Raw genomic sequence first — 14,004 nt, forward strand, 5'->3', positions numbered from 1 at the left:
CTTTGGATGTTTGAGGGGAGTGATCATTCCCATTATCTAGAATATATTGAAATAAGTCTTTGTACTTGTATCTAGATGCTATGTGAGGATCGCAGCCCCTTTCTTGAAATTGTGAAAACAATAAGGAGCTTGGGTTAGCAATGGACATGTTTGGCAAATCTTATAAGCAAGCTTATTGGCTTATAAGCCCGCAACAGCTTATTGACGAGTGTTTGTCGACCCAACTTATAAGTTGAATTTACAAGTTATAAACTGATAAGTTGAATGTTAATAACGAGGTACTTAATCTTAACTTATTTTTTATTTTTAATTTTTTTATCAGTTTTAGTTTTAAAATATATTTTTTTTAAAATGTCAATCAAACTTAAAATATAAGAATTAAGATAATTATATTTAAAAATTATTTATTTTAGTTTATTTAATTAAAAAAATCTAACTTATAAATTAAATTATCCAAACATTTGTATAACTTATAAGCATTTATCAAGTTATGACTTATCACTTATCAGACGCTTATTCAACTTAAGTTATAAGTTAATTATATTAAATTTCCCAAACGGACACGTATTAAAGGACGGTACAGAAGTCTACAATGGGAAAATCTCGATATACTATGTGGTGGATATACTATTCTTTGTTAAACGTGCCATGGCAACTTCTTGATTCTATTGCATTTCAAGTTGCAAAGAACAATCAACTTAATAAAAGACTATTTCTACAATCCTTTATTTTCATATCCTTGGACCTGACTGGTTTTATGTTACAAATGTAATTTATTATGTTTAAATTGTTTTTAAATTGATACTCTTTGCTGGGGCAGGACAATATGAACATGGACAAATGCACTGTGCTCACTCTTGAAGATATTGCAACAAAAGGCATTATGTTCAAGGGCTGTGACGTTTAACAGATAGGACTGTTTAGAAGACAACACACTATAAACCTAGAAGAATGGTCCTTAAAGTATAATTCTCTTTTTTGGTCTCTACACGAGTGGTTTTTCGATTTTTTGTTCTATCAGATCTTTTTGCCACTGCAAAATCGTATGGTGCTGCAAGGGAGCGGATCTTTGTTTGGTTTTTCTTCTTGGTGAAGTTTCGTGAGAGTTGTGATAGTGTCATGTTGAATTCGTGTAATTTTAAGATGTGGTGCTGTATAATGAACTATCAAATGAAGTTTAATTTAAAATTTCTTTTGAAAGCTTAATGTCTGCTGTGTTGTTATTATTACGAAATAAAAAAATATAGCAAACATTCTGGATTTTGATAAATTTATACAGGCATGAGCTATATTACCATTTTTACTGTCCCGGAAAATTAACAGCCTAGCATCAAACAAACACTGCTACTTTTTTTCTTGCAACTGCCTGTCTGCCATTTTTTCATAGCTTATAGTGAGAAAGCGTTGGTGTACCATACATTGCTCTGGACTGATGGTAGAGTGCATATTCCAAGGGCACTATTTCCTTGTACATAGGTTGGTTGCTGTCAGACATAAGCTCCATTATCGGGCCGTATGGCTTCAGTAAGTTCTTAGCACTCGGATACAGAAAACATGCTGCTGATACCCTTATTTGATCACTGTGTGCCAGTACTCTATGATCTGCACTTTTGAATTTGTCGTTTGAAATAATCTGTACTCACAAAGTAAGGAAAAAGAGTTATTTAAAAAATTTGAAATAAAAAATCGCTCTGTTGGTTCTGGAAAACTCAGCAGTATACAGAGTACGACAGTATCAGAATTGTAACTTTTATATAATTTAAAAAAAAATCAAGTATACAGCTACCTGCATAAGATCTCCAATGTGGGCTATCAGAGCACCGGGAATTGGAGGAACATCAACCCAGTGATCTTGATGAAGAAATTGGAGGCCACCAATTGTGTCTTGTAGTAGTATAGTTAGAAATGTAGGGTCTGAATGCCGTGGAGCTCCAAAGGCAAGATCAGGCTCAGGGCAAGCCGGATAATATAACCAGGTCAAGAACTCACTTTTCATGCATTCAATGCGCGACAAATAGTCACTGCTTAACCCTAAAGCTTCAGATAGCAATTCCGATAGGGTCGCTCTCAGTTTGATCATTGACTGCACATAATCTCCCATTTCTTTCCTGCGAAATAAAAAGAAAATAAAAAGAATAAAGGGAAGATAATTTTATATGAAAAGACCATATATGGGGAGAGAATTAAAATACATGCACATGCATAAATAATATGACATAAATTTCCTGCTATTTTGACCACCAAATATTTTTGAACATTAATAAAGCACATGAATAAGATAAAAAAAAACACACAAGTGAATATTAACTCAGATTTTGTGGTGGCAGTTTCACGGATATTTGAAGTGATTCTAGTATTAGTGTGGCTTCTTTCAAATGAGACTGAAAATGAATTGAATTAACCTCAAATGCATATATAAGATCTTGAATTAAGACTCGCATGTACATAAAATTAATATTTATTAAAAATAAATATTCATAAATGATATTACTATAAGATATGTGCAGGTTATTATTGATTCCACCTTGGATGCTTTATCATCCTGGAGCGGAACTCAAGCCAGAATGCAACCCGCGATTCCTTTAGCAACTATAAACGAAATTCATCACTAAGCCGAAAATGACAACAATTTACATTAAGGACATAAGAATATAAAAAGATAGTAAAAGAAAATTTGCACATATTATACATAAAAATTAAAATGGAAGAGGCAGTAATCAATTAATTATTCTTTTGAATCATTCTTTCACTGCAAAGATATAATCAAATATATAAGAAGAAAGACACTTATATTCTGACTTCTCAACATTTGCGCCTTTCACAAAATTTTCCACGGGTAGAGATCCAGTGTAGAAATTTTCAAATCAAATAAATTCAAATGGTGAATTAAAAGATATAAGATAGAATCAAACAATATAATGTTGAATTTAATATGTGTGGACATATTAAAAAAGAATTTTCAATTAATCGTAATAAAGGCAAAGAATGTAAAAAAGATAAATAAGGTATAAAGAAAATAAAATTAGAGTATATGGGAAAAATCTTGAATTAATTATAAATATAAATACTGAAAAGAATCTTTAATTCATTATTTAAAGAACAAAGTAATAGATGTTTATTTATAGTTAAGTTTGATAAACTTTTGTACTACTTAATAAAAATAAATGTCAAAAATAACAAGGACAAAAATAAATGGTTTAACTACAACAATATCATTGCAAGAAAATATCGCGCGGATTTAAATAAAGGATATCATCGTAAAAATCATTTATCATTATAAATAAATATTACATTACTAATTAATTTTTTTAATAATTTCTTAACACAAGTAAATATAAAATAACTAATTTTATAAATTTGCTTAAAGATTTTAAATAAAAAATGACCAAATTATAAGTTTTCAGAAAAGGGTATCCACAAATCTTTAGATTTTTTCTTTAATTTTTTAATTATAAAATGAATGTGGAAGAAGGGTAAAGGGTCACTGTTGATAGTATAGGGCTAAGGTTAGTGTGAATTATTGTTATTGTTAGGTTATAGCATCAGATTTCTATATTAACTTAGGGATCTCTATGCAACACTTCTCTAAATAGTAGATATAGAATAAATCAATTTGGAACAACTTATGTGAAATTGTTCAAGCTGGAATTTGAGGATAGAAAACTTTTTGAAGTCAATAAGTTGTAGAAATTCCTCCAAGTCCAATATCGTGAAGTCTAGAAGAGCTATGTAGTGAAGTTCATCAAAGCCAAGTAGTAAAGTCTGATCCACAATATTATGAAGTTCAAATTTGGTCTATATGGAGAAGTCCAAATTTTCTCTAGATCGAAAAATCTAACTATGTGCTATACCGTGAAATCAAGAAAGATGTTATATCAAAAAGTTAAAGTTATTCAAGATCATGAAATCCAAGTTGTACTATATCGTGACAAACGAACGAAGGTACAAATTTACAAGAAAATAAGAAACATACCACTACAACACATTGTACATGGAGGGGTCCGTGAATATGTGTCAAGCCTATACTTAAACTTGGAGAGAAAGAAAAGAACAAATACACAGCAAAAGAGGAGGAGCGTACAAAAGAGAAAAGTGGTCCTAAAATCTACAAAGGTGCAACGTGCACACCTAGTACTACATTATTTTTTATATATAATGCATTTACAATTATTAGTTCTGTGTAACCAATAGGAGATTCGTTTTGTAATATATTTTCTCTCTCTATAAGCCAAACTCTAGAGCTTGTTCTTGGGAAGTAGCCAAGAAGAATAACATTGTTTTTTCTTGAAAGTTGTAGCATAATTTCTTTATATCTTATATAAAGTAAATTGAGTAAAATATCTATGTGTTCTTGCATAGTTATATATATGCTTGTGTAATAACCCCAAAAATTTTGGACTTTTTGTAAACCTTATGACTAGTTATTTTGCTGAATAAGAAAACTTTTAATGCCACACAATGTAGCAATTCTTTTATCGGATATTCTGAGGTCTTATTAGTACTCTATATGGTATATAAGTGTATGTAAAGATCGTCAGAATCCAAATCGAACACTTTGATTTTTCCCAAAAATCCACCAGATACCGAAAGAATTGAGTATAAGGTAACAGGATAAAAATGATTTAAATTCAAGGATTATAAGAGGGGATCATAAAAGGAATATAATTTATTGAGAAGGGTTTAGGGGAACCCAAGTAATAAGATCCCGGGTATAATCTCTCAAACGATAAACGAGAACGAAAGTTAAGCGAACCGTAAAATAAATAAACGACCAAGAGACAAGCTTGTACAAGAAGGCAAGGATTGTGACATCATCAAACCACAAGGAAGAGACATGTGGCAAATGGATGACATAGACATGGTGACATAAGCATGACAAATGGAGGGATTGTTGGTTGATTTACAAGCCACACAAATTTTACCATGGTTAAAAGGTAATAAAGCAAAACAAAAGGAAACAACCAAGCAAAACAAATCAAAAACACAAAACACAAATTAGAAGTTGACTTTTTCTTTCCAAGAACAAAAGCTCTCGGCCAAAACTAGAGCAGCAACTTTAAACTACCATATCTCCTTCAATACTCACTCAAATAGTATGTTCTATAGCGCTTTGGAAAGGTATAGAGATGGCCTACAACTCTTGTTCACAAGTCTCGTCCAAATAAGCATGGTAAGACCCTCGTTTTGACATTTCTTTCAATCTGACGTTTAGAAACTTCAAAACCTAACTTTGTGTTCTTGATTTCTTTGGAAAGATCAAGCTTGTAGGAGGCTCCCTAAAACTTCCTAGCTACTTTAATCACTCCAAGGAAGGTATAACACCTCCAAACCCTAGCTTTACTTTGAGTATTATGATGGTTTTGATGGTTATAGTAAATGAGAAGCATGATGCTTGTGTGTTTAGAGTTTGGATTGGATTTGTAGTAATTTAGATGTTGAAATCTTGTTTATAGTTAATGAAACTTAAGTATAGCTAGTAGTTCATGTGTGGGGTTGTATAAATTGGAAAATCTTGAGGTTTGGGGACTGATGTAGTAGGGTTTGGATGAGGGTTGGTTGTATTGTTGGTTGTGAGTTGAATGGTGGTTGTTTGGAGTGGTTTAAAACTTGGTAATCGCGTAAACATAGTCGTCGTAATGCCCAATTGCATACAACTGCTTGTTCTTAGTGTTTGGGACAGAGAGCTAACTATTGAATCTGTGACTTTGCCATGTTTAGTTAGATTATGTCGTAAACTTCGTTTTGATATGTGGTTCGCTTGAATCCGATGTACGGTTTAGGAGAAACGACCGTTTAAGTAACGGCGTTTCGCGAACGAAACATTACCCCTCGCCTTACTTTGAAACCTTGGTTAAGGCCCTTAAATGACTAATTGGAGTATGAAACAATTATGTAAAGTGGACTAGGCAAGTTGGTAGGGTACTCGCGAAAGCGTTGCCTTAAAATTCGTAATATTTAATTTATTAAAAATGGTGGAGCCGAGGGTACTCGAACGACTTATGTGATTTGTTAAGCGTAGAAATGACCATAAGCAAACGTTAGGGTTCAATTGGTTAAAGTCTAGTTTCTTAAGCGACCGCGGTTTAATTCCGGCTTATATTGTTGTTCATAGGTTACCGGACCCACTCTAAGCTTAAGTCTACCCCGGAGCACTCAGGCAAGTTTTATACCCGTTATACTGTTGTTGTGATGTAAATATATGTATATGCATTATCTTGTGATAAGTGCATGATTGTTATTAGCAAATTTTGCAATATATTGGAGCATGCTGATATGGTATATATGCATGTCTGTTTCGTAATCTTGATATCTTATTCTTGATTCAAATGCTTATAAGTTGCATAATATCTATGCTAGAGATAAGCAGTAGTTGCGTATACCCTTAGTACAGGGGACCCAAAGTTGAACATTTTCTAAACCGGGAGTCGATGTTCCCGAGTATAATATATATATATATATATATATATATATATATATATATATATATATTATATATATAGATATAGTTTTCAAAAACTATTAATCGAATAAGGTTTATTCGATAACTTTATTTTATTTAATGAATATTATTTTGAATATTCATTCGAGGACTTATGACTCCGCTTATTTTATTAAATAAATATTATTTTGAATATTCATTCGAGGACTTATGACTCCGCTTACTTTATTTAATGAATATTATTTTGAATATTCATTCGAGGACTTAAGACTCCGTTTATTTTATTTAATGAATATTATTTTAAATATTCATTCGAGGACTTATGACTCCGCTTACTTTATTTAATGAATATTATTTTGAATATTCATTCGAGGACTTAAGACTCCGTTTATTTTATTTAATGAATAATATTTTGAATATTCATTTGAGGACTTATGACTCCGCTTATTTACTAAATAATATTCTTTATTTTATTAAAGAATAATGTTTCGATAATCAAACTTATTTTCGATTATTCAAATAAAGATCATACGTTCGTATAAGTATATCTTTGGTTATTTATTATTCATTTCAAGTATAAGTTTTAAAACTTCTACTTCAGTTATTTTAATAAGGATTATCCTTGTGGGAATATTATTTAAATAATAATATTCAGATATTTTCTAATATATCGGGACTGATTTATTTTATTAAATCAGCATTACTCCAAACATTCTTAAAAAATGTTTTCGAGTCTTCAAAATAATTTTAAAAGTTAGAGCAGATTCCAAAACTCGTTTTCGAATTTAAGATCTTCCTTTCGAAGGGGATTTAAATACTCGCTCAAAAATCTGAGGGATCCGGCTCCGTGATGTATTCTTATATTCGCAACAAGGTTGCTGTTTTGATAAAAGAGTTTTTGATTACTTACCCAACACTCGGGAAGTAAAATTCTTGGAATAAGTTAATCCATTAACAGGCATCGCCTGGGAAATATCGGTGAGTTTTTCTTTCCAACTAGATGCGACTTCCTGGCGGAGTCGTATCAACAAGTTCCTACTTAGGAAAAGGGGAGACGAGCTTTACGTTTCAGAGTCATGGATTTCATCTGAAACTAGGAGTGGCGTAAGTGGTCGAGTGGCGCCGGCCCAGCCTTATTATATTGGCCCAAATGGCCTTGAAGTTCCGCTAAGACGGTCCAGTCCTTAGGAGTCCAGTGTTCGGTTGACAAGTAAATCCGACAGGTTCTCCTCTACATGTAGAAAATGGTGGGGCTGTACTACTGCGACTGATCATCGTAAGTGGTCTTCCTGGCGCGGCAAACTCCTGTAATGAGTTCATCATCCAGTTTGGATATTTTTGCAACACTACCCTGAGCATTCGATCGAAAGGCTACAGATGGGTGATTGCTGAGGCCTTGACAGGGTCAAACGGTTATAATGATGTTTCCCTCAAATGAAGTATCTCGTAACTTCATTTCTTTTAAACAACATTTCAAGGATTGAATCTATTCAAGTCTTATCTTGTAGTCTCATCTATGTGATGAACTTTCGAAATTGTTTATACCTTGAACGGTGGTGGTTCAAGTAGTATTCGGAAAAGATATAAGTATATTGGAGTATCTTGTAACTTCATCTTTTCAACTTATATCCAGTTAATGATTATCTTATGAATGACAAAGATTTCAGAAAAACGTTGAGACAAGGTTAGATATATGAGATCACCTTGCAACGATATTTTTAAATAGTTATAAACTGGAACTCTGTGTATATTATACATGTCAGAGGATTTCAAAATTGTTGAAAAGTATATATGTATATATATACTGAATATTTTGCGACTTGGTCGCGTTAAGATATCAACTTGGTTCATTTCTTCTGGACCAAGACTTCATGAGTACTATGAGAATGCTCATATATTGTTAATATTATACATATTATTTTGGTGGGCTTGTTGCTCACCCTTGCTTTCTTCTTTCTTCACACAACAACAGATAGAAAAGATGAACAGGACCAAGCTTCCAATTCGTAAGCGGTCAGGAAACGTTCTGCAGTTTTCTGGAAGCGTTGATGCCACCGTAGCTGAGGTAGGAACTACCAATAGGCTAGGCTTTCAACTATTGATGAACCAGACTTATGTATATTATGAATTGTAATAATGGCAAAGAATATGTAAATCTTCAGAACCCTTTTGAGGTGAAATGGTTTATAATTGTGGAATAAAATGACTTGTGTTATTTTTGGATATTCATCTGTGAGACTATAACCTTGTGGTGTGTGTGTATATGTGGGGTCACAGTACGCGTAAGTAGTTGGTTGATTATTAAGATTACATATTATTAAGGGAAATGGAACTCGTGACAACCCGGATCCCGACCCCGGATTTGGGGGTGGTTACATGTAGTTAGTTTTATATTTTATTTGTAACTAAACAATGACCATTATCACTGATGTTGTGTCAGAGTCTTAAAACACATAGAAGAAATACATGTAAATAATCAAAGTGTATTGACAAATAAGTTAAAATTTGGGGAACTAACTAACAATAGAATCTCTGGGAACTAAAAAGTAGAGCAAAGAAAATGTAATAAATTAATTGGCACAGTGGTAAATAATAAAGAATAATTAAGACTTCTTGTTAAATGAACTAACTAAACTCACGTAAGGGTTGTAACTAAATTGGAGTCATAACTAATTTTACTTGCAAAAAACTCGTGAATGGTTTTCGCAACTACCAATCGGCGGACACCTCTTAGATATGCGGGTTGGCATTAGCCAATATCTTTAATTGATATTACAATTCAGTTTTATTACTTCTTCATTTAAGTTACATCCATTAAAAAATGAACAGAGAAATGGCAGTTAAATTGTATAAGGAAATTAAATATGGTAAAATGATTGTACAATCTTTATAGATATACATAAAAGGGAAGACTTACCTATAATTAGGGTCACATTTACCTCATCAACTTGAATAGTAACAAGAAGCAAGTGATGATCAATAAGTCACCTCGTTAAAGGAACCTTGCTCCACATATAACCAACATATTCAATTTACCTTATATGTTATACGGAAAAGGTAAGAAGCAAGCATTTCCTATAATTAATTGATGTTAAATTAATCAAAAAAACAAATTGAGAGAATAAGTTTGGATACCGTACATGTCATCTTGCAAGCTTGCCAAGCTAGTTATAGTTTAACAGATTAGCTCAAACAATAAGATTTTAACTTCAGGTCCAGCAAAATTTATAAATTTGGAAAAGATCATTCCTGAGTTGTGATAAATTATATCCATTACATAATTAAGAGTAACGAAATAGTATACCAGCAGCAAGAAAGAATTTAATGCAAGGTGTTAAGTATAGACTCTTCATAACTAATATCGAACATACTGAAGTTTTGAACTAACATGTTGATATCAACGCTTGGTGGGAGGAATCCAGATCAGCACCAAAAATATGTTGAGCCAAAAATGATGATCATATATAAAGTACTCTAACAAGTATCTTAATTATTTTAAGTAATTTTTTAAATGATTAAACACCTTACTAAATCAGATGATATGATGTTGTTTTGTTTGGGAATGCAGAGAGTTGGGTATATCAATAAGAGAAAGAGCCTAATGAGTAGACACAATTAAGACTAGTTTTTATTTTGTGCCTTCCTCTACATATGTGTTATAAGATATATAGGTCACATGTACAAAATGCCTATTCTATACCAGTACTTATAAAATATTATTTTCTACATGACATGATCACGTTGATGTATAGCTAAATTGAAAAAAAAATCTTTTACGGTAACTTTTTCAACTAATCTCATTTAGAATAAACTAGTACTTATTAACTTATAATAGAAATAAAAAGTAAACTCCTAGACGGCTAGATGTATCTATACAAGATATGAAACTACTTAAATGTTGGTCGGATTATAATAATATTTTCGCAAAAAAAGCATGGGCATAAGCTATAATATTTTATTTATTTTTATCAACCTAAGTTCAACATCAAAATGATCAAAAAAGAAAGAAGGATCCAAATCTCTGAGTTGGGCTCTTGATGAGCGCTAGTATATTGCTTGATTTCTTCTTCAATTCTTAATGTTTCGTCCCTTATTTTTGTCTGGGTGAATGGACATTATTTTTGTAGGAGGAGAAAACTGATGGTTAATAAGCAGCATGTTACCTCCATTAGTATGAGGCATTTTGGTAAGTAAAAAATAAATTTATGCGGGCTCGGCCCAAATCGACAATATCATTTTAATGTGAAGAGGCTCGCACGTAGTCCAACAAGTAGTATCATTGCCAGGTTACTTATTGGGCCACCTGCGAACCTTAACTCCATTAGTATGATATTATCCGCTTTATGCGCACGAATTTATTTTGGGGAACATCCCACACTACAACATATTTGCAATCATACTATTTTTTTGTCGTTGTGTGACAAGTATGTTTTCTGTTGTGTTTCCAACACTCGTGTGATTGAACATCAGACAATGGTTGTTTTTACCCTTGTAAAAATAGAGATTAAACAACCTGTTAGAGTACTTGTGTTAACATGGAAGACAGAACAGTTATTCAACAAACCATTGTTGGAACTTTTTAAAATAACTATTTTTATTTAACTACTGTCTATCTAACTTAACAATAATGGTTTTGTAAAAAACCATTATTGTTAACTTATTCGATATTTTCATAAACAACAGTTTATAATCTTTTTTTAACTAGTAAAACCATTATCATGAATGTTTTTTGTTTAAAAGACAATGGTGTAAAAAATTTAAACCATTGCAAAGAATATCAAAAGACAACAATTTTTTAAAAAAATATATGTGCAGTGACACATACAACGGTCTTCATCATTTTTAAGTGGGTTGCACACAATTTTTTACAAAGTTAATCTCATTATTTAAAATAAATCAATTTTAAAATAAAATGATATTATAATAATTCAATTGTTATTTCACAATTGAAATTAAATTTATAATACAAAGGTTCTCTACAAGAATTACAACTATAACTTAAAATCTATTTCTAAATATGCTCATTAAGGTACACAATAACTAATTTGCATACATATACTCATAAGGGGTAGGGACAGTCAAGTTCCATTCAAGCCCACCGAGAATTTTCTTCTCCATAACTAGCACTTGTTGATTAGTGTAACCTTTGTGTGAAATTTTGGTAAAATCATTCACTTCAGGGGCCCATATCTCTTCATACTTTGAGGTTGTAAGCATTGAACTAATGCCCAATAACTGCAGTTCCTTCCTTCCCACTATCTCCGTTGCTAGATAGCGATCGATTATGTTGATTGTGAGGTAAATATTCTCTGGCATCAGATCCTTTTTTGTGAATTTCAATCAACCAGTCTACAAGTATGGCTCTCATTTTCTTATTAATTTCAGGATGTGACTGTATGTAGTCAAAAACCTTGGTCTCATTCTACAAGAGAGAAGAGTTTGACAGGTCAGACTTGTGCAATATAGTACTACAAGTATTAAGTTCAATACAATTTGTTCAAGATTAAAATGTACCTCAAAAAGCTTGTAGAACTTGTACATGTCCTCCATATACTCAACAGCTGCCAACTCATTGTTGGCATCAGCAACATCAATATCAACAATTTGTACCTTGGGTTTCTTAGTTAATCTGCAAGCAGCAGGAGAACTATTACAACTGTTTCAGCGGCTGAAATAGCACCATTACAACCAGCCGGAATGCACGTATTTAGGAGTAGATTCAAGAGCTACTAGTAATGTATCATGTCACCGTGATTCAGTCACTGAACCTATTATGGTTTTAATGTTTAGGCTAACTCGTTTTAGTCTATCTGCCCAACACTTATCAGTAAAGAAGTGTTCTTAAGGAATTATTTTCCTTGAAATTGCAAAGAAGTGTTAATCATATAAATATACATTCTTTTGTACTTCACTACTCGTTAGCACTAATAACAAGTATCCATTACACAATTAACTAACCATAAAGCAGCTGAAAAAACCAGCACAAAAAGCAGAGTTTAACGATAATGATGCAAAAACACAAGATTAAACTCGAAAATCAGATAAAGTCTATGAGAAAACTTAACTCTGCAAGTAGTAAAATACCGTATCATCACTTTGCAACTTTGCATTTGTGGGGAGCATTCATCATTTGTGAGGAGCATTCAACAATCTCTTATGCTTACTATTATGCTAAATGACTAAAAACAATTATCACTACCACACCAAAATAGCAGACCTTTGCCTTTTATCTTGTAATATAGTACTAGACAAAAGTTCAGGAAGAAATGGGAAGAAGTCATAAACACTAAACTGTCAACAAGTTATAAAATTATGATGTGAATACTTATGAAGTGCATTCATATCTCAACAAAAGGCCTCAACTAGTCTGACATCCTTATACAAAAGCAAATATAGGCATATAAAGAGTAACTAACAAAAAATACATTACTTAAAGGCAAAAAAAAGGCAGCACTGTAATAATTAGAAATCAATTAAAGGACTCGGACCAGTCTTAAACAGCAAAGTTCAAATGCTATATGTCTAGGTGGGATAACTAAAACAGAAGTTTAAGATAATAGTGATGAACCTACGGGTTATGGCAATCAGTAGTGTCCTCGTTTACAAGAAGAGACCATTTCGTCCTTCCACTACACCCAAAATGCTTAACCTACATGACTTTATGCCCAAATATAAATTGAAACCCAATCCTAAACTGAAGCCCTAAACTAATAAAAGAATAAGACCTAAAAATTGAATTACAAATGGAAGAATAGAAAATAGAAAAAACCAACCAAATCGAAGAAAAGTACACATACATCTAAATATGTGTGATGCGTAGAGATATATACACTTACATCGATCTGGGTGTCTATGAAGTGTATTGACTCTGGTTGTAAGATTGAGAGAGAAGGAGATAGAGGGGGAGAGATGGAGAGAAAGAGAGAGTTCGATCTGTTTATGATGTTGAGATTGAATAGCGGAGGGTATGATATTTAGGGATTGAGATAGAAGGGGGAAACCAAGACTTGAGAAGGCATAAATGAAATATTGGCCGGTGGAGGAAACCAAATATTAGTCTTGATTTAGTAAAAAAATATCAAATTTACAAGTAGCTGTATTTAAATAATAATAACTTCAAATAATTTTCAGTATAACGTAATTTGACATAAAAATTGAAAATTTTAAATTATTTTTTAAAGTATTAAAAGTTATAACATTACCATTCTACAACATCATCGAAAAAATATCTTCATGAAATTAATTTCGTAATCGAGAAATAATCTTAATTTTTGGATTTGGACTTTTAATCAATTTTCATTAAAATTGAAATTTTAAATTATTTTTTACAATATTAAAAGTAATAACATTAACATTCTCCAAGATCATCGGAAAAAAATCTTCATGAAATTAATTCTTTAATCGAAAAATAATCTTAATTTTTGGATTTGCACTTTTATTCAAAAAAATTTATAATCATGCAAGATATAATTTTTAGTAATTTTTTAATAACTTATCGCATTCTAGGAAGTAGTGCTTCTACAAGATTTATCTATTCCTGACATCCAAGATAAATTTGAAATTTT

General features: G+C 31.9%; 1 protein-coding gene across 1 annotated transcript; it reads right to left on the reverse strand.

Moving 5' to 3' along the window:
- Window positions 1-1,260: 1,260 nt before the first annotated feature.
- LOC141692948 (1-aminocyclopropane-1-carboxylate oxidase homolog 10-like) lies at window positions 1,261-2,109 on the reverse strand. Its single transcript, XM_074497913.1, has 2 exons — window positions 1,787-2,109; window positions 1,261-1,633 (listed from the first exon to the last, which is right to left on the reverse strand). Exons 1-2 carry the CDS (start codon window positions 2,099-2,101, stop codon window positions 1,382-1,384), a joined length of 567 nt encoding a protein of 188 aa, XP_074354014.1. The 5' UTR covers window positions 2,102-2,109; the 3' UTR covers window positions 1,261-1,381.
- Window positions 2,110-14,004: the final 11,895 nt, after the last annotated feature.

This window comes from Apium graveolens, chromosome 10 (genome assembly GCF_009905375.1).
Source record: "Apium graveolens cultivar Ventura chromosome 10, ASM990537v1, whole genome shotgun sequence".
Lineage (NCBI taxonomy): Eukaryota > Viridiplantae > Streptophyta > Magnoliopsida > Apiales > Apiaceae > Apium > Apium graveolens.

Excerpts from the sequence above, each read along its gene's own strand:
- LOC141692948 (XM_074497913.1), bottom strand. The coding sequence starts at position 2,101 with ATGGGAGATTATGTGCAGTCAATGATCAAACTGAGAGCGACCCTATCG. Across the intron at positions 1,634-1,786 it reads ACATTGGAGATCTTATGCAG|ATTATTTCAAACGACAAATT; the intron begins GTAGCTGTATAC and ends TTGTGAGTACAG.